This window comes from Cyprinodon variegatus, unplaced genomic scaffold (assembly GCF_000732505.1).
Source record: "Cyprinodon variegatus isolate N-32 unplaced genomic scaffold, C_variegatus-1.0 Scaffold484, whole genome shotgun sequence".
Classification (NCBI taxonomy): domain Eukaryota; kingdom Metazoa; phylum Chordata; class Actinopteri; order Cyprinodontiformes; family Cyprinodontidae; genus Cyprinodon; species Cyprinodon variegatus.
The window spans coordinates 218,227-237,040 of record NW_015150937.1 but is presented as its reverse complement, the minus strand read 5'-3'; the positions used below and the strand labels follow the sequence as shown (position 1 = coordinate 237,040).

The 18,814-nt window shown below is 39.3% G+C and overlaps 1 protein-coding gene across 4 annotated transcripts in view; it reads left to right on the top strand.

Moving 5' to 3' along the window:
- The window catches only part of plxna1 (plexin A1), a 235,377-nt gene that overhangs the window by 170,217 nt on the left and 46,346 nt on the right, over positions 1–18,814 (top strand). For all 4 annotated transcript variants that reach the window (XM_015390057.1, XM_015390054.1, XM_015390056.1 and 1 more), the window contains exons 11-15: positions 832–928; positions 3,522–3,712; positions 11,376–11,527; positions 18,221–18,344; positions 18,488–18,624. In XM_015390057.1, the coding sequence (XP_015245543.1) occupies positions 832–928; positions 3,522–3,712; positions 11,376–11,527; positions 18,221–18,344; positions 18,488–18,624 (701 nt within the window). The remainder of the gene's footprint in view (positions 1–831; positions 929–3,521; positions 3,713–11,375; positions 11,528–18,220; positions 18,345–18,487; positions 18,625–18,814) is intronic.

Here is an 18,814-nt window from a genome sequence, read left to right as displayed (position 1 = left end):
CTACCTGTAGAGTTGGTAAACTTACTCCAGGTTTGTGATTAAAAATGCAGAAAAGACTTTAGACATGACTGAACAACCAGTTGGACGTTAGATGGTAGATTTTTATAGCCACTTGATGACCCAATGATGCCTGTTGATAGTTGGATACAAACCTGCGTCTGCTTGCAACACTGGTCCTGCATGGCTTTTGTGAAAATGATTTCCCTCTGTGGGTTATCACATGGGTGGAGGTGCCCCTTCTACAGCTGTGTTTTATTTGGTGCTGATAATCGTCGGTATTTATTTGTTAGGAGGAGTCTCAAAGGAGCTCTTTTCCATGTCATCCCTTGGGTTCACATACACCGCCATCAGATTACCGCTTCTGAGGCTTGTTGTCTCATTTAAAGCAAATCCATAAAACTGATTATGCCGTCGAGGAGTCAATTACGTTTCAACTCTTATTAGTTCAGGATGCAAAAAATGAAATTAGATGAGAATATTATTGTTGGAGATATATTAGGCTTTTCATTCATCACTGGGATGGAATGAGTCATGCAGTGATGGGGATCCCAGTTTCTTAATCAACTCTGCGCTCTGCCAGGGAGCCGTGGATGTGCCATGTGTGAAAATCACAATATAGCCTGTCTCTCATACTTCATTTTTATGGCTCTTTGACTGTGAGCGCCGTAGCATATCGCATCACCACCATAGCTGAACTCGCTTTCTTCTTTCCAGTTTTTCTCTTACCTTTTCCTTCCTTAATTGAACCAAGGATGTTGATTATCTCAAGAAGAAAGTTTTAAATAAGCAACTTTGTACTAATCTTTGCGTTAATGTTGTTTTCTTTTTCAGTATAATTATGACGGCAGTGATATCAGCGACCTTCCCGTGGATCTGTCTGTGGTTTGGAATGGAAACTTTGTCATCGACAACCCCTACAACATTAAAGGTGAGTTAGTGGGACGTCAATCACTGAAGGCTGCTTTGTTTACATCCATTTATCATTTATACATCCTGCTTAAAGGGTATGTTTTTTTCTGCTAAATATTTTTTCCTATAAGCCTGTCATACATGGGGCCAGGTTGCATCTACGATTCTTAGCAGATTTATGCAGAATTCAATTAAATTAACAGTTTTTTCTTTAAAGGCGATAGGATCTGTCAGCTATAAGGATTTAGGCTGGAATGAGATTCTGACAGCATTAAGAAAATCCCCCTTTTGTCAGTATTTACACAAAAACCTAAATTAAAAACCCACAGCTTGATTTCTTTTTGCTTTAATCAGAAAGACACCAATGCATGTGTGGGTTCTCTCCAGGTACTCCAGTTTCCTCCCACAACTTTAAAACACACATTAGGTTAATTTGTTTTTCTAAATCAACATTATGTGTGAATGTTGATGTTATTCTATCCCAAGCTCCTCTCTGTAGCTTCATGATGGGCTAGAAACCCTTTCAGGGGGAAAATCTGGTCCAGCTAAGCCTGCAATCAGCTGTCTAACTAACATACTGTTGGCAGGGATTTTTGATTCTCCTTTAGTTTTCACACCCAGATCTTTTTATTTTACATTAGTTGATATTTTTCTAATAACCCCTCATTCTTTCCTCTAAATAATAATAATAAAATTTTATTGAACTTTATTGATCTCACAACGGAGAATATTATAGTATGATGTAGGCAGCTGATTCCACCTCTTTAGCTCCGCCCACATATCCTCTTAGGCTGTTTCCGAATGTCTGTCCTAATCAATATATAGGGCCCTAAATAGTGGTTATGTCATTTGAAATGAGTGTCCTAACGTCTAGTGGATGAAAAAGTAGTGGAGTCGAAATCTCCTACAATGCACCTTCAAAAGTAGTGATCACCCATCCAAGCCAATATATCCCAGAATACTTTGGGAGAGCTTTCCTCGCAAAGCATTACGGGATATGCTGTCACAGCAGCCCGCTACAATAAACCCCCTACGGCGGTCGCTAACTGACAACGGTGACAAATAACAAAGATGGCAGAGGCGCCCTGCGGGAATGCAGAGTTACGTGACCAACGGGGAGCTAAAAGTAGTGATTGTCTGTCCAAACGGTCAGTTAACTTAGTTCACTATAAAGTCCTCTATATAGTAATTGAAAGATTTATGGGTTAGGACGGAAGTTCAGACGTATTTATGGTCACCTGTCTTTTAGCCATGTTGTAAAAATATTTGTGAAGTTTTTTTGTGTTGGGATTTTATTTATTATGAGAAATTATAATTTCCTACCTAACAACTGGGGGATCTTCTCAGTTTGCTAGCTTTTACCTTTATCTCTAAATATGACAATAGCTGTCACGGCCTAGAAATTCAGTTTCAGCTCAGATCAAAGTCTGACTCTCTAATTTTAAGGTCTTTGTCCCAGATTTTGATTTTGTTTTGAAGCTGCCTTCAGGGTTATGGCTGCTTCCTCAAAAGCAAAACTGTTTTTGAATTTATCATGTAGGATTTCCTCACTGATGGTGAAGAGGGAAAAACATATGGAAATGTCTATTTAGAAAACCCAACCTTGTTGCCTATGTGTTTCCATACAAATAACAAGCCTTGTGGTTCGTCTTTAAAATCATACATCTTATGCGCCACTTTGGGACGAGACAATGAGATCACGTCTGTTGGATATAATTACCGGTAAAACACTCTGTATAGTGTTGTCTTTATAATTATTGTGGCTTACATAGCACAGCAGGGGGACTATAACATTATCCCCCTGCTGTGAGCTGAAATAACCTCATCAATGTTCGATATGGCCCGTGGATGTACGCCCTCTCAGAGGGAGTGTCATCATCTGCTTTTCCTCGTTGCTCTTCGGTGCTTGCAGACATAGCAAGAAGCCGAGGGATTTCACTCTGACATATTCTTTGTACTCCAACTGTTTCGTCTTTAAAGCTGGTAAAGCGGTGATTGCTACCATTTGACCGTAATATAAGTCACTTCAGGTATTGATCAGTCCCTGATGTCCAAATGTACCAAACAAGCTGTTGTTGTCTTATGTTTCATGTGTTTGCTGCGTCTGATGTCATAGCAGTGTGTCTGTAACATATACGGCACGTCTGCAGAAACACGTTCAGACAGTATCAGCATTGGGAATCAGTGGCTCTGCATTGTTATCACTCATAGGAATCTCCTGAGTGCGTCTAGCGGGCATCTACAGGACAAAGATGTCCCCCTGCCATCAGGGTTGACATCTGGTAGAGTGTTAGCAATGCTTCTCAGTCACAAATACGGTTAGGTTAATGTAATTACAGGGAAATCGTTTAGCAGCCAGTAATTGCTACAGGTTTTATAAAGCTGCTCTAAGACCAGTGGGATTTGGAGTTAAAATTGGAAAGAGGAAGAAGTGGTCCCTGAGTGAGAGGGCCTTCACTTTGTCCTAGCAAATCTGTTTCTGTTGCAGTACTGAAGAGGAAATCAGGCCTTTTCAAAATAAAGTGTTTGCAGGTTTTGCTTATCATAATTTATAATTTTGCTCTAAATTAACACCTAAATCTCACAGTTTCTTCTGTTCTTCTCATTTGCAGCTCACCTGTATAAATGCTATGCGCTAAGAGACAGCTGCGGGATGTGTCTGAAGGCAAACGCCAGGTTCGAGTGTGGTTGGTGTGTAGGAGACAAGAAGTGCTCCCTCAGACAGGAGTGCACTACCCCCGAGAGCGTCTGGATGCACGCTGCAGCTGGAAACGCCCGCTGTGCTCACCCAAAGATCACAAAGGTGAGCCCTAATTTCAGTAGTTCATGAAAAGATATTGTAGATGTATGTTAATAATTAAATTGTGTGTGCAGACACACAGAAGCATGAACACGCTTCACTCACAGATAAATAAAACATTAAAAGATTGAAAAATGTTGAAAAGAAATCGTATTTTGATAGTTTCATTGCACATTTCCTGCTTTCCGTCCCTTGAAACCATAACATTGCAGCAGTTATGAAGCTCTTTCATAAACAGCTCTATGAACTTCAAGTTAAAGGAAATGTTCAAATGGTTCAATACTTTGTCCTTCTCACCTGCATTTTGAATTGTAACTAATGATATTCAAATTAATTTCAGTTTATTCATATGGCGCCAATTCACAACACATCTCAACACACTTTACAGAGATAATTTAGTCTGGTCTTCTGGAGAAATTGGTGAAAAGTTTTCAGTCTGAGCAAACCCAGCTGCCTGCATTGCCATGACTGCAGGATTCGCTCTGTAGACATATTGATTCACTTGTCCAAAGTAAGTCCAAGTTTTTGGAAAGTGATTAAAATGCGGTCAACTGCTTCATCAGTGCAGAGCACACTGGTCACCCAGAATCAGAAAGGACAGTAAAAGAGATTGAGGAGTTAGAGGCATTGCCTCAGAGTAGCTGTGCAAAGACTTATCCAACCAGTACCATACTCTGGGATATAAAGGCTCTTGTTGGCAAGGCTAATGTTCCTGTAATCGATCACAGCTGCCATCAGCAAATCAAGCAATAAAGCAAACTCCTTCGGAATGATGTAATTCGTTTTGAAGATTGGATGGATGGTGGTTTTCTGTCGTGTTCAAACTATTTGGAGTTTCTCATAATTTGGGTTTTAAGAAAAAGTCACTTCAAGCTCCTGCCGCCTCTACCTGTGATAGGTGGAAGGATTTACACAATTTGTTTGGCTCACAACACAAAACAGTTTGCCTATTATCATATGTGAAGATTATGAACACATCTGTTGTTATCCGTCTGTGTTTTTTTATCTAAAAAGTTTAAACTGCCTCATCTAAGAAAATTGATGCTTACAGCCTCATTTTAACCCTAATAGAGACATTATGGTAGGTATTGGTCCCTCAGGTCTGATTTGTTGCTTCCCTTTAAGCCAAGTTTTCAGTTTAATCATGTTTCTGGAGATAAATGGGACATATCAATCTATGTATATCTCATAAAGCTGACCCATCAATGATTTTAGATGAAAAAGCTTTTCCCGTTTTTGCCCAAAATGTGGCAAAACAATAATATATAATCCTTTCAGCCCTTTTTTTGTTTAAAAGAAATACCTAACGCAATTTTACAGCACTTTTTAGTGTATTTCCCAACTGTACGTTTATTTGGGCTAAAATGATTATTTGGATAAATTTTATTAATCAATTGTTTGAATAATCATTAAGTAAATAACTAAATAACTGTAGTATGCAGACTCTAAAATACTATTTTCTGAAGGACTAATCCAGTCACAACAGTAATTAATCCGGGTTTGGCAGTTTTTTTGGGTCCAAAAATTCACTTTTACGATTCCAGTGAAGAGAGATTCGATGTCCCTCCCTCTGCTGTGTCATTATTGGCCTGGGCTCATGAAAGGAACATCATACATCACAGGAGGCAAATCTGCAGACAAGACAGACAACTCAGAGGCCAGCACTATGACTGCAGGCCAGCACAGATGGGCGAGCAAGGGGGAGGCAGGAGACACACGAAGACGGAGCACACAGAGCAGATTATAGATGAAGATACGAGAAGAGGCAGGAACAGTAGTGATGCTGAGGAGGAAAACATGGCGACAAGAAAGAATAAGAAGTGGGGTTCTGCTTATTGTGTCCCACTGTGGTGTAGGTGTGTCGCACTTTAGTGCACATAGTTGGATGGAGGAGCTGAGGCGCCTTAACACTACAATATAGCCATCTGTTGCCATCGGCAACCATGGCGGTGGTCCTCGTCGCACAGTGACTGGGGTCACTGAGCCTGCAGTTCTCACCCCTGGTATAGACACACAGCTCAAAGTGAAATAGATGCATCATTCATCAGCTTAAGCTAAAGACAGTTTTTCATTTTCTTTATTCCTTAATCTTTTTTTTATGAAAATAGAAGCATATAAATAGAACTGCAAAAGAAGTCACCTAAGCTGAAAAAAAATGCAATTTTAACAGTTTAGACAAGTGAGAAAACATAAATTTATACTAATTCTTCATCAATGCAGACTTGTTTTACTAGACTCCTTAGTACATTTTGTGTGCGACAGACTGTGTTGCTTTAAATCCTTAATGGAGATATTGGATAATTGGAGCAGTGGCATATAGATAAGTCCCTGAACTAATGCTCCTTCTCCCTTCATGCTCGCTTCAGTTATCTCTTAGAAACAAGCATGCACAGATATTGGGCTGTGTGTGTAGGAGAGAGGTGAGGGGGTGGTTGCATGCGAGCGTGTGCTCATGCACACATATGTAGGGCTAAATTCTACCCTCTGGGCAAGATGTTGGTGGCAGTCAAAATGCTGGCATAGAGGAGCTTCCGAATCAGCAGGAGAGGGTACTGCTGGCTTTTTCAGGGGGAGCTGGGGGAGACATGGGTTTGAAAGGAGGCATTATCACACCCTCCTCACCTCTTTTCTCCACCTATGACATTTATAGTCTGACATTTAATGCCAAAAGAACATCGGCAGATGACAATCTCTCTCTTTTCATTTGCCTTTTTATTCTTTCGCCCAAAGAGCATCACATCAGCCACACATATTGCTGCTTTCTGTCAGTCCAAAGTATGCTTTCCCCTTTTTTAAATGTTCTCCTTATTTGTTTGAAGCATCTTTTGCTTTTTTTTGCACCATGCAGGCTACTCTATGGCCTCTAATTTCATTTAGACCGGAGATGAAAGTGTTCAACGAGAAAGGAAACACTAGAACATAATATAAGTGTTGATGCTGAGCAGCATGTGGTCAACCTGTTTGTGCAGCAGGCCATTTGCACCGTTTTCATAACAGTGCTGGTTCTTGAATGGCAGCTAATGTTAGGTGTTAAATTTTAATGTCAGAAATGGCAAAAATCTGGACTTTAAGCTGCTTAAGTCCCGTGTCCTGTCTACAGTGTTTTTTGTTTGGTCTATCATTGTCTACCTATCAATTAGCAAATTATAGATTACAACTATTCTGATTTTCCCATAACGGACATTTTTAACACACTGCAAGAATGATGTAGAAATAAGTAGACATTTCCTAAGTTAGTCTATTTACCCTTAATGTGAGTAGGTAAATAAGATGATTGGCCAGTGGATTGAGTATTTTTACTTTACTTTTTATTTTAGATAAATGCACTTGAATAAGACAATGCAATTATTTTTTTAATGTAAACTGTTTCATTTCATCAATTCAAGAAAAAATGCATTTAGTTTAAGAAGAAAATGCTTCAGATTTCAACTTTTTACAATGCCTAATGTTGCATTACAAAGCACAGTAAGACACGTTTTATTAAAAAGTGTATATGATTTCTCTCTCTCTATATATATATATATATATAAAAGTTTATATTAATAGATAGAAAAATATCGTGCAAAATTAACTAGATGTGAAAAGGGAGATTTTCATGTTAAGACCAAAATAGTAGTCTTAACATGCTATCAGAATTGTCCTGGCTGGTAGGTAGAGTCTGCTAGTCTGAAGAATAGAACAGAATAGAATAGAATAGAAAATCCCTTTATTGTACAACAATGGGAAAATTCTTGTGTTTAGAGCAGCCAAAAGATTATATAAAAAATGGACCTCAGAAAAACGAATAACATAATAGTGAAGAGTTAAAGGTAAATCATAGAATACTGTTCTCCTAAGGGCTGTGGAGAAGTTAAACCAAGGTTAGGGTTTAAAATGATGTTTCAGGCTTGGTAGCTGTTGCAAAGGATTGCGCTCTCCATTATCTAAAAACTCAAATTCAAAGTATTGGTTTTGTGTGCAAACAATAGTGGAGGTACCTTCTTTTTGACCAGGTACTGGGAAGCTGGTCAAATTAAAGAGGAAGATGGATGGAGCTAAATATAGGGCAAAAGAACGGCTCACCTTCCAGCAGAGTGGTAACCCTAAACACAGCTACAATGGATGGTTTATGTCAAATTGAATAACATAGCTAAAGCCCAGACCTTAAAAAACTAATGAAAAATGCTTTTAATTATGTCCAAGTTTAAAGTCTTTTTTTTTTTTTTTTATTTAGGGAGGAATAACAGACTCATATTTCAGTGTTGACATTCCACAAAAGAATTTCAGCATCTAGAGGATGCTGAAAATACATGCTAGGTATTAACTCAAAGAGGCTTAATACAAACACCAACCAAACTTTTTAGGTTTCTATTTGTAAGGGAAATAATGTGTCACATAAAATCCTAATAAAATACCAGGAATGTTAAGATAATAGCTTATAGTGGTATGAATTATAATGCAAGGCCCATTACTGATCAAACCCTGTCTGGTACTCACAAGTCTCCTACATTTGAAACAACCAGATAATCTCATCTTTCAGTGATTTCTTCATAGTGTCTTCAAGATTAAATTCAAGTTGCACGGATTAAAACACACACACCTTGTGCTTCTGTGTCCTGATATAGAGAAAAAATGTCCCCTTACTGGTGCTGGACGCTACCTGGCCCACCGTCATCCATCATATCCTGCTCGCATGCTCTTTTGGGACGTAGAGAGCATCGCACTGAGCCCTAAGAAACCAATTAAAACGGAGCCGGCCGTGCCAGCGTGAGGGCTGTAATGGTGCATTTTTAGCTCTTCAGCTTGTAGCATAGTTATGAGCTGCTGAGTTGTTTTTTGCATTTGGAAAACAAGAAGGTGGATGACATGAATGAGCAACTGTTTTTAAGTAAAATGTCATCTTTGTGCACATGAAACATTGGTAGTTTCTCTACTTTGTGCCTTTAAGCTCTGAGATTTTCCACATTAGCCTTCTCATGTTCAGCTCATTTCCCCGGGGATCTTTAGCAGTTCAACTTTTCCTTTTCTCCCCATCCAATTCCCCTTTATCTCCCTTGCTCTTCGGTCATTTCCCCATCTTTATAGCGACCTCTGTCGACACCGAGATAGATTCTGCCCCTTTTAGAGGCTTTTATCGACCGAACCACTTTGATTTGCTGATCGAGTTTTAGTGCTGAACAATGAGCCTCATTGTTACTGCACAAGCCAACATTAAAAGGACCAGTGGCAGTGCAAATGCTTGCAGTTCCCGTCTATAAAGGAACAATTATGGCAAGATGTCAGCTGTTTGCGTCTTTATGACTCCTTCTGTGCCCTTAGAGTTGAGCTAGAATGTTATAATTGGCCCCGAATGGATTTTGACTTCTGACACAGAATGTTCTTCACACATCGCCATCGATTATCTTATTAATAATTCACTTAGTCAGCTAGTAAAGAATGCTCGGCAGTACCACCATCATTTCGTCTGTGACCTTTAGTTTCTCAAGATTGCAGAAAACTTCAGAGGCCTTACGCAGCGTGCGTATCATCTCCGTGCCCCCTGCTTTCCTCCCCCCGTTCTCCTCCCCCTCCTATAACGAGCAGATGCTATCTGTGCTCTGCTGCTTAGGCAGACACAATGGGCCTGACACAAAGCCTTCAACACAACAGGACAAGGATGCTACAAAGGAAAAAGAAAAAGCCACCGAATGGGCGTAAAGCGTTGTGACGGCAGGCAGAGAATAGAGCGAGTGTTTAGGCTGGCGGCTTTTATCAAAAAGGCCTTTTTGTTTGTGGTATTTAGCTGCTGATGTAACCACTGGCGTGTATGTGTGTTTGATAAACTGCCACTTATTGAGAAAAAGAGGAGTTGATTAACATATCTGAAGATTCTGGCTGGGGAACCACTCTGAGCCAGTCACTCGGTCGTTATGCGCTTTAAAATAGGCCCATTTAGAGCAAAGCAAGAGTTTGGAAGGCAGTTAAAAAAGTTCAAGAGGAAGAAGAGATGCTCTGCGGCATCTTAGGTGGTGACAGACTGGAAAACAGCCTATTTATATCACTGTGGCATTTCAGCTCTGGCCTCCAGGACACCGTGTTTCTGTTTGTAGCACCTCTGTCTGAAACTAGCCAGCCACTGTCTGTGGTTTCTTTCTTTGTGTAACTTAACACTGAAACATGTTGCCTTAAAAGGACCAGTCTCATTATCATCCAGCATGATTCAAACACTAATGATAAAGGAACTTTTGCTGTCAGCAGAAATATGCTAAGTTTGATCATCAATTAGAATAGAAGATTTTTTTTTTCCTTTTTTAGAATTCTACTTTATTGTCATTAAACTGCCGCAAGTAGAAAAAGCAACGAAATTAACTCTCTGCATTTAACTTGGAGAGCAGTGGGCTGCCACCTCTTGAGCAGTGTGGGGTTAAGGTTCTTGCTCAGGGACCCATAGTGGCAGTCTGTGGGAGTGGGGCATGAACTCAGCGCACTCCCCCTGCAATTAGTCGTTACCCAATAAATACATAAAGAGCTCAAATTTAAATAAGGAAGGTAATTCTTAAGAATAAAAGCATGTAAAGCATTCATAAAAAAAAAAACATAACAGCAGCAGTAATAAATAATAAAATTTAACTCTGCCCACATCCTGAGACCCAACTGGGAGCCTAAACCCCGCCCTTCTCTATGTCGCTTCAAATGACCCCCACGGCCTGGTTGTGCTCTAATCCAATTAGCTTTAGGCCTAATTATGCTAGAAGTGACTGATTACCATTGTCTGCATGTAGAAATGGATGAATAGGAAGTGATTAGCAACCAGGCCAGCACTCGGTAGCCATTAGCACCTCTTCTCACCTCTCGCAGACCTTGAGGGGAAAGAAAGGAGATCTGACATTAAGACTTTGTTAGTGTTGAATGTGCAGATGAATCCTTATTGGTTGAATGAGTAATTGGCTGAGGCTGAGAGGGAGGGCTGCAAAGTGAGAACAGGTGGAGCTAATGGGGCTGATAGCGTAGCACCTTTCAAATACCACGACTATAGAAACTTTAATCATGCGATAAATTACAGCAATATGGGAAAAAAAACATGTTAATAGACCTCAAACTCCTAAACATTTTGTGACTTTGCAAATATTATTTACATCCAATTTATTTGTGTTTTATGTCACATAGCAATTGCAAAGGGGGCGGGGTTAAAAAAATCACAGTGTTAGTATTTAACCCCCTAAGTGAGTTCTATGTTCAACCACTCATCCCTTATTTGTTCAAGGTGTTACTAAAAGCTGACTTGTCATTGTTTATGAAACATGTCCCCCATAGCATCATTCTGCCACCACCATGTTTCATGGGGAGGATGATGTCTTTAGGGGGATTTGCAGCGTTAATTCCCTGCACAGGAGGTGTGTTTATGATTAACACAGCAGGACTCTATTATCAAAGTCTGTGGGTTCTATAGACAGTTGGTTTGGATATTTTAGTATATATATAGTTTGTGTTTTTACTTGCAATAGAATGAAGAAAATGTTAATCCCTGATTTCCATTTAACTTAACATGTGAAAATAAATGTCAAAAGTATAGAGGAAAAAAAAGATAATACTTATTACTGGATGCATTTTTGTATCTATCTGTATTTAACAACAGATTACATGCATTGCATGTTTAATTTCTCCAAACTTACTTTTTAATCCCAACATTTGTTTGTCTTTCCACCAGCTTGTTCCAGAAACGGGGCCCAGACAGGGAGGCACTATGCTGACTATCACCGGTGAGAACCTGGGTCTGCAGTTTAAGGACATCGAAAATGGAGTGCGCATCGGGAAGGTGGCATGCAACCCTCAGCCGGACCAATACATCAGCGCTGAGCAGTACGTTGACACCATTCAGTCGTCTCCCCGTCCATTCACATAACTACATCTGAAACTCTCCTCTTCCCTGCTTGTTCTAGTCCCAAATCGATGTGACACTAGACGTTAAGCACAGCAATCTCTCCCTCGCTGTTTCATAAAACCGGTAAAGGTTAAAAGCTGTTTCCTCCTCTCCAAAAGAACCAATTCCCTTCAAAGCGCCCAGAGCTGCGCACGCTACCGCTGTGCTGCAGGCGTGCGGTCCTTCTAAATGTGACGGCAACCTTTTATTCCACAAATGATCAGAATAAATAAACTGACTCATGAAGCCTCCTACACCAAATGTATTTCTCCAACTATTCTGATTTTAAGAAGTTCAAGATTAATAACATTTTATTATTGGAAGTGGGTGGCTTCCATCCCATAAGGTTGCTCATAGCTAAAAGGTTGTCATGTGAACGCCTCCTCTCATTAGGTTATATTTACCGCTTTCTGGGAAATTCTGAATCACAGCGGGTGTTGTGGATTTAATTTAACTCTCTTTTAATAACTGCAGCAGTTCTTTATGTGAAGCAGATTATTTGGAGCAGCCTGAAAGTCCCGTCTGGATGATCTCGCTTCATGTTTACGCACAGTCTGTTCTAGTATGAGTGAGCTCTTTGTTTTAACGACAAAGAGGGTCAATTCAGCTCTGCAGATTGTTTTTTATTTTGTATTATTCCAGAAATAAATGATTTCATGTGAGTTTTTATTACCCTTCAGTTATCATCGGAAATATAAACACTATCCTGTTGGTGGTGCTTTAGATTCGAGGCTTTGCTCAAACTACTTAACATTCCTTTGACAGATTGATAACGGCTCTGAATTCTTTTACATTTTGTTTCCATAGAGATCCATACTTCAATATAGAAGTCATAAAGGGTTTTAGATCAGCCTTATGAATGTTAGTCTGATTCTTTCAATGTCAAGAACTGAAGAAGCCTTTTTAATGAGAGATCAAACAAGAATTAGAAGTCTGGTTGGCTCCAATGTAAGGGCAGATCTGTCATCAACCCAATGGCTGAGAATCTGTGCCAATAAAATTGAATGCAAGATTTTTGCTTATTATAGAAATCTTAAAAATCTATCATTGGTATTATTTAAGCATGTAAATATATGCTCTCCAGAACCACCTCTCCCTGTCTTTGTCTTCCAGCTTTAAGAGAACTAAATAGTAGAAGAAGCTGAGTCGGATTAGATGGAGGGTGTGTACACTTTAGGTTTTCTTTCTGTTACCATTGTTCCTTAGTTTAGCTCAATCCACTTTATTATCAATTTTGACCAACATTCCTGTTACATACTGATGAAAAGCATCCCCACAGCATGATGCTGCCCCCTCCCTGTCTTACTGTAAGGACGTTGTTGCTTTTCAGTGTTATATAAAGTGTTTTTTCCACTTTGCAGTTTGGCCAGAATATTCAGTTTTGTTCTCATGGAATCTAAAAAATTCTTTTGTAAACTGGAGTTATCTTTACATTGTAGAAATATACCTTTTTTATTTTATTTTTCAAGCATTTTATCAAATTGCTCACAGGTAGGTTCTGTTTACTAATTCAGTTATTTCTGAAGGTAGTGTTAGAGTAAATTTATAGGCATTAGAGTGGGGCAAGATTACCATTATAGTCCATTTGTTATCCATTCTAAAAACCTTTCTCTTCCTTGTCCATTTTATTATCTGTGTTGGTCCATCACCTGGAAATCCAAGGCATTTCAGTTTGTAGTGAAATACGCCTCTATCTCCTTTTCCTTGAAGCAGACGAGCTCATTTAGGAAAGAATTTGGGACATTCGTGACAGTTTGAGACGTCTCCAGTGTTCAGGTCCTTACCATGTAGCTCTCAGTAGACACTAATGTGCCATTTGCTGATTTTTACTGCACAGCCCCGGCTGATTTGGTTGTTCGTCTGCCTCCTCAATAGGAAGGAAAGGCAAGAGACGTGACTTTGATACTTTGACAGTAAAAACAACAGAACGCTTTGCTGCTCTCTCTGCTGGTGACAGGTGTCGCCAGAATGGGTAGTGGCATGTCAGTTGTGATCTATAATTTACAAGCTCTGATTTCATTTTTTTCTTGATTCTAGAGGAAACAGGTTGACTTTTTCTCCCAGATAGTGAAACCTAAGTAGAGCTGCATTTTACAAATGGAGTCAATGATGTGGAATTTGGTGACTGATAACAGATATACAGAAAGATCTGACCTGTAGATTCAAATGTTGTTCCCAATTTTCATGACCTTTAAAATAAAACAATATAAAGAGTACCTGCTTTCTCTATACTTTATGTTGATTTCCAGAAAAACAGCCCAGACTGAGATACAGACCTGCCTCTTTCTGCATGGTGAAGGCTTCTGTAGAAATAAAACCATAGAAAACACAGATTATTATATATACATATGTAATATTTCAAAAATATAAATAAGACTTAAAGGTCTTTGCCGTGGTTGATTATTAGTGTTTGTTTAAGCGCCAGAGTAAAAATGTCGCCCAACTGTCCAGTTTTCAGATTATCAACATTTTGTAGAACAAACAAAAAAATTACACGACTGTCTTTAGCTATCGGGTAAGAATCAGCTTTATTTTAGCCTTTTTTTCTGATTAAAAAGTTCCAACTTGTAGCTTTCAGACCAACCCTCAGCAACAGAAGGAGAAGAACGTCTCAGCTGCTGATATAAACCAATTCACTTTGCATCTATATAAACTAATGTCCCACATACAGTAGTGCTGTAATTAACTCTGCTTTTATATGTCGATATAAGAGGAAGAGAAAAATCACTGTCTTTGCCTTGTATTAGTAGTAATAGTGATTAGTGGCTGGTTTTTAACTTGCAGCCTGTTCTGTTCTAAGGTGTGCAGTAATTTTCTGCTCTATGCTCCATCCTACGTGACAAAACTGTTGATCTCAGAGGACAATCAGTTGTAAAATTGCAAATAAAATCAGTAAAATAATGAAATTTTAATCAACAAATACAACAATAGACTAAATACATTGTTGAATTTAAATACTGGATGTGATTGTAATATATGTGAATAATTGAGAAGACCCTTCTTACAGAAGGACGAAAACAGAATAGACCCAAACTACAGAGTGAAACAATTAGGTGGAGTAAAAGATGAACCTAGAAACACCCTTCTAGCATGAGGATGCAGCTGAAAGAGCTGCCCATAGCCTCCTCTCTCTGTGGTCCCTCAGCTGTGAGACTTCCAAACAATTTCCAACATTAGTTAGTCAAACATGATATTAGACCTACACTTTTTAAAAGGATAAAATTTACGATGGCAGGTTCCCCTTTAAAGGGGCTGGAGGTGGCAGCTTTCCTTTGTAGAATAAAACTGATTTACAGACTTTATGGCTCATCTTTCTTATTTATACATCTTAAACGCCGCACTTATACTAATAACGCTAACGTGGAATTCTTCCCCCAGTAACGGCATCTACACTGAAGAGTGTGGTCAGAGTAGTTGGGAGAGTTAACTGTTCCGATTTTAAGATGAAAATGTGGGTCACGCATTAAATCAACTTGGATTCTGCTGATTTCTTGCTTCATATCTAGTAAGGCTGTATAATTAATTACATTTACAATATAATTGCAATTAAAGAAAATGTAGTTGGCAGAGGGACTTGATCTTTGGTCTTTTTAGATTTATGGAAAATAAGATGGTAGATTTCTCACTCCAGTCCATGAGGTGGTGGTAATAATAAAGACAGTCTGTCTGCACAGTCATGACCCAATCCGTACTGTTAGATCGCTTGTGCATTCACAGCTAGGATATATACAGTATGGGTCACCTCGCTCTCTGAAAAAAAAGTAGAAACTACTTTTTTCCTCTCCTGAATTATAAAAAAGTGTACTTAACTGTAATTTGTTAAATGTTAACGTCTTTTCTGAGCGAATAAATGTGCTTACATCCTCTCTGTTCATCCCTCGTCTGCAGCTCCGATCTGTCTCAGAAGTTGGGTCCCACCCTACTCCTTGAGGCTTATTTTTTCTGCCTGCAATTGTAGATAATTGCTGTAATATGGGGTTTTATGTTTGCATTTTGTAGTACTTTTATAGTATATTGTGCGTCATCTAAATAACGACACAAATAAACTACAGATAAAAGCAGTGTAACGATATTTTGCTGGACTGCTCTGAGCGCGTCTGATGATGACGTCAGACATGCAATATAACCCAAGGTAAAACTCATCCAAATCCCAGAAAAATTTATAATTTTAAACATGTAATTTTGCATTATTTGGTGATTTAAGGATAGAAATAAGTAATTTTAGTCCCTTGATTACATTTTATATGGCGACCTGGATGAATATCTTGTTGCACCTGCGCAAATGAGCTGATGGTACGGATTGCGTTTCTGGTACGGATCGGGTAGTGACAGGCAGAAGTAGTTATTCTATAGTAACAATATATCCGTGCTACAATGGACTCTTGATGAGAGAAGAAGGGAGGTCCGGCTTGTGGATGGTGCAGCAGAAAATTAAAATGTTTGCATTTGTAATTTTTGTCCAAAAGAAAAATGTGATTAGAATTTTTTTAATGCATTTATTTCTATTATAATTTCAGCTCTGTGGTGCAGCAAATCTGTTATAGTAGCAGCGCAGGAAGAGGAGAAGAGGGTGGGGGGAAGAGGAGGAGGGTGTGGTAGGCAGTTAGGCTGCCATCCTAATTATAAGTGATGTTTGCCATACGGAGCCATTAGTGGCCTGGTTTCACTTGATGTCCCTGTAACCCTATCAGATCTAGAGCGGAGTCTTTAGGACTGACAGCACAGGTCAAAGGTCAGGTGGTAGAAAAAGAGAGGTGGGGGTCATTTTACATCTTGCAAAAATTTGAACACGTTGTTCTCACCATTACTCCCCATCTTTTTTTGTGCTACCAACACTTGTACTTAATCCAGCCTTCAGTCGGTCTCTGTTTCTTTGATCCAGTTGAAGGAAGTAGAACTTTTTGTCATTCATCTCAATCATTAAATATTAACGAGCTGGATATGACTTCACCTTGAAGAAACCTTTAGTAAGGGGAAAAAATATTGTTTTATTACTAGTGATCTGTGGATGTAACATCTTTCCATTTTCTATTTCATAATTTTACGCACTGATCTAAACGAGGTAACGTTTGAAGCAGTGAATCAGTACTAGCTCGGTGCAGCCACCCGTCATCTTTGCAGCCTTGTCGCAGCCGAAGCCGCGTTTCTAGCCGAGAACTGTCCAGCATTTTAATGGCGGCCCCCTGTCATAGCAGGAGACCTGGGAATAAATGAAAGGCAAAGTAAAAAACAATTGATGCGCACGGCATCGGAATGTGAAATTCATTGTCGCCGTTGTGCCACGGTTACCATGGCCACCTGCAGGGAGGAAGGAAGCAGCAGAGTTAACAACTTATCCCAGGGTGAGGAAGCTGAGGAGATGTGTAAGATATGAGCACGTTCAATTAATCAGCCTCGCTCACTGTAATGTTCTCTCTCCTTTCCTAAGCGCGCTCTCTCTCTCTCTGTTCTGCACTCTCGCCCTTTCTCTCTGTCTCATTCGTTCGCTCTGGCTAATTAACAGTCAACTGTGTCTCCAGTGGCTGAAACATGAAGTTTGTGCGTATGTGAGTTTGTGTGTGTGTGTCTCCTCCCTGCAGGCTGCACCACCACTCTTCTCGTCGCTCGATAATTTCTCCAGTGGATTTTCATTTGGCCGGCCAGCGCCCAAGGCCATGTGCTCTGCTTACGCTTCTACAGTATGAGTTAATGCAGGCTTAGTGTACACAGGAGCAGAGAGACTCTTCTATTTCAGATGAGATTTGCTCTGAACATTTGTTCTGTTGTTTTTATGATGGACTCACTGCAAATACAGGAGAGGCAGGTTTTAGACGTGCATGTTCAGATTACCAAATATTCCCTTCTAGACAGACATTTAAAAAAGTTTTTCGAACATCTCCTACTTTGTCTTCCTTTGTAAGTTGTATTATCAATGTGTTCTTGGGGTTACATTAGAGATACATTTTTGTTTTTATGCATGGCCTCCAATAATCCCTTTTAAAAACTGATAAAGTTTTTCTGAGAACCAACACTATTCTTTGTACCTCAAAGTAAATATGAATCTAAAAGTGGGTTAAGAAAAATCGTGATAAATCTGTAAAAGGAACCTATTCTGTTACTGAAACTCCTTTTAGTATTTGTGTTGAAGATTTAAATGGTCTGTAAAGTTGTGTTACAACAGACAGTTGATTAAGACTTTTGTTCTATTCATATACGGTGAAATGTTTGTTTATTACCAGCTTTTATTATCTTTAAGGTTTCTTAGCCGGTTTCACTTCGACCAAAACCTTGAATATTTTCGTTGGTTAGTCGTCTTACCCCATCAGAAGGCTGGAAGTCATTTAAACCTGCCGGTTTCCAAACTATTTCATTCCTGGGGTTCAATCCTTATCTGGTCACATTTCAAAAGCTTTGATCTCAACACTGAGTGTATATTAGTAGTATAAATGTTTTGGTTCTGTTGTTTTTAAAACCAGTTCTAGTTTTCCTTGTTTCCGTGTTTGTTTAGGTAAAGCCTTCTATCCAACTTAACACACTTCAAAACAAATAGACATGGAGCTGTTGCTTCTAGATGACCTTAGCCCAAACTAAACTGTTATCTTTAAGCAACCAGTTTAACTCGTCTCTCCATCTGTGTTCTTCCCTCTCCTCAGGATCGTGTGCCGACTGAATGATGCCACGGGTTACAGGGTGCAGGATGCCCAGGTGGAGGTCTGCGTAAGGGACTGCATCCACCCTGACTACAAAGCTGTTTCACCTAAAGCCTTCACCTTTGTGGCAAGTGTTTCTGATTTAAAATACTGCTCTGGCAAAAGGGTTTTCTTTTTTTAACTTGGGACAATCTTATAATTGTGTGTGACAGCCGTGTTAAAAGCACTGAGTTCTTCCTGACCTGCTTTACCCTCTGTCTCTTTCATTAGTCTCCATATTTTAACCGCGTTCACCCATCCGCCGGCCCTCTGTCTGGAGGAACAAGGATCACCATTGAAGGCAGTCATCTTAATGCAGGCAGTGCCGTAGCTGTGAAGATCGGCCTTCACCCATGTACCTTTGAAAGGTGAGAAAATCTGCTAAACATACAAATGTGCTTGAAAGTTAACAAAAAATATGTTACAGAAAATTATAAACCCACACTAAGCATTCAAAAAACACAAAAAAGAAAAAGTGATGATAAATAAAATTTAATGAATGATATTTAAGTAAAAAAAAAAATATATTGATTTGGAATAAATATATATATATATATA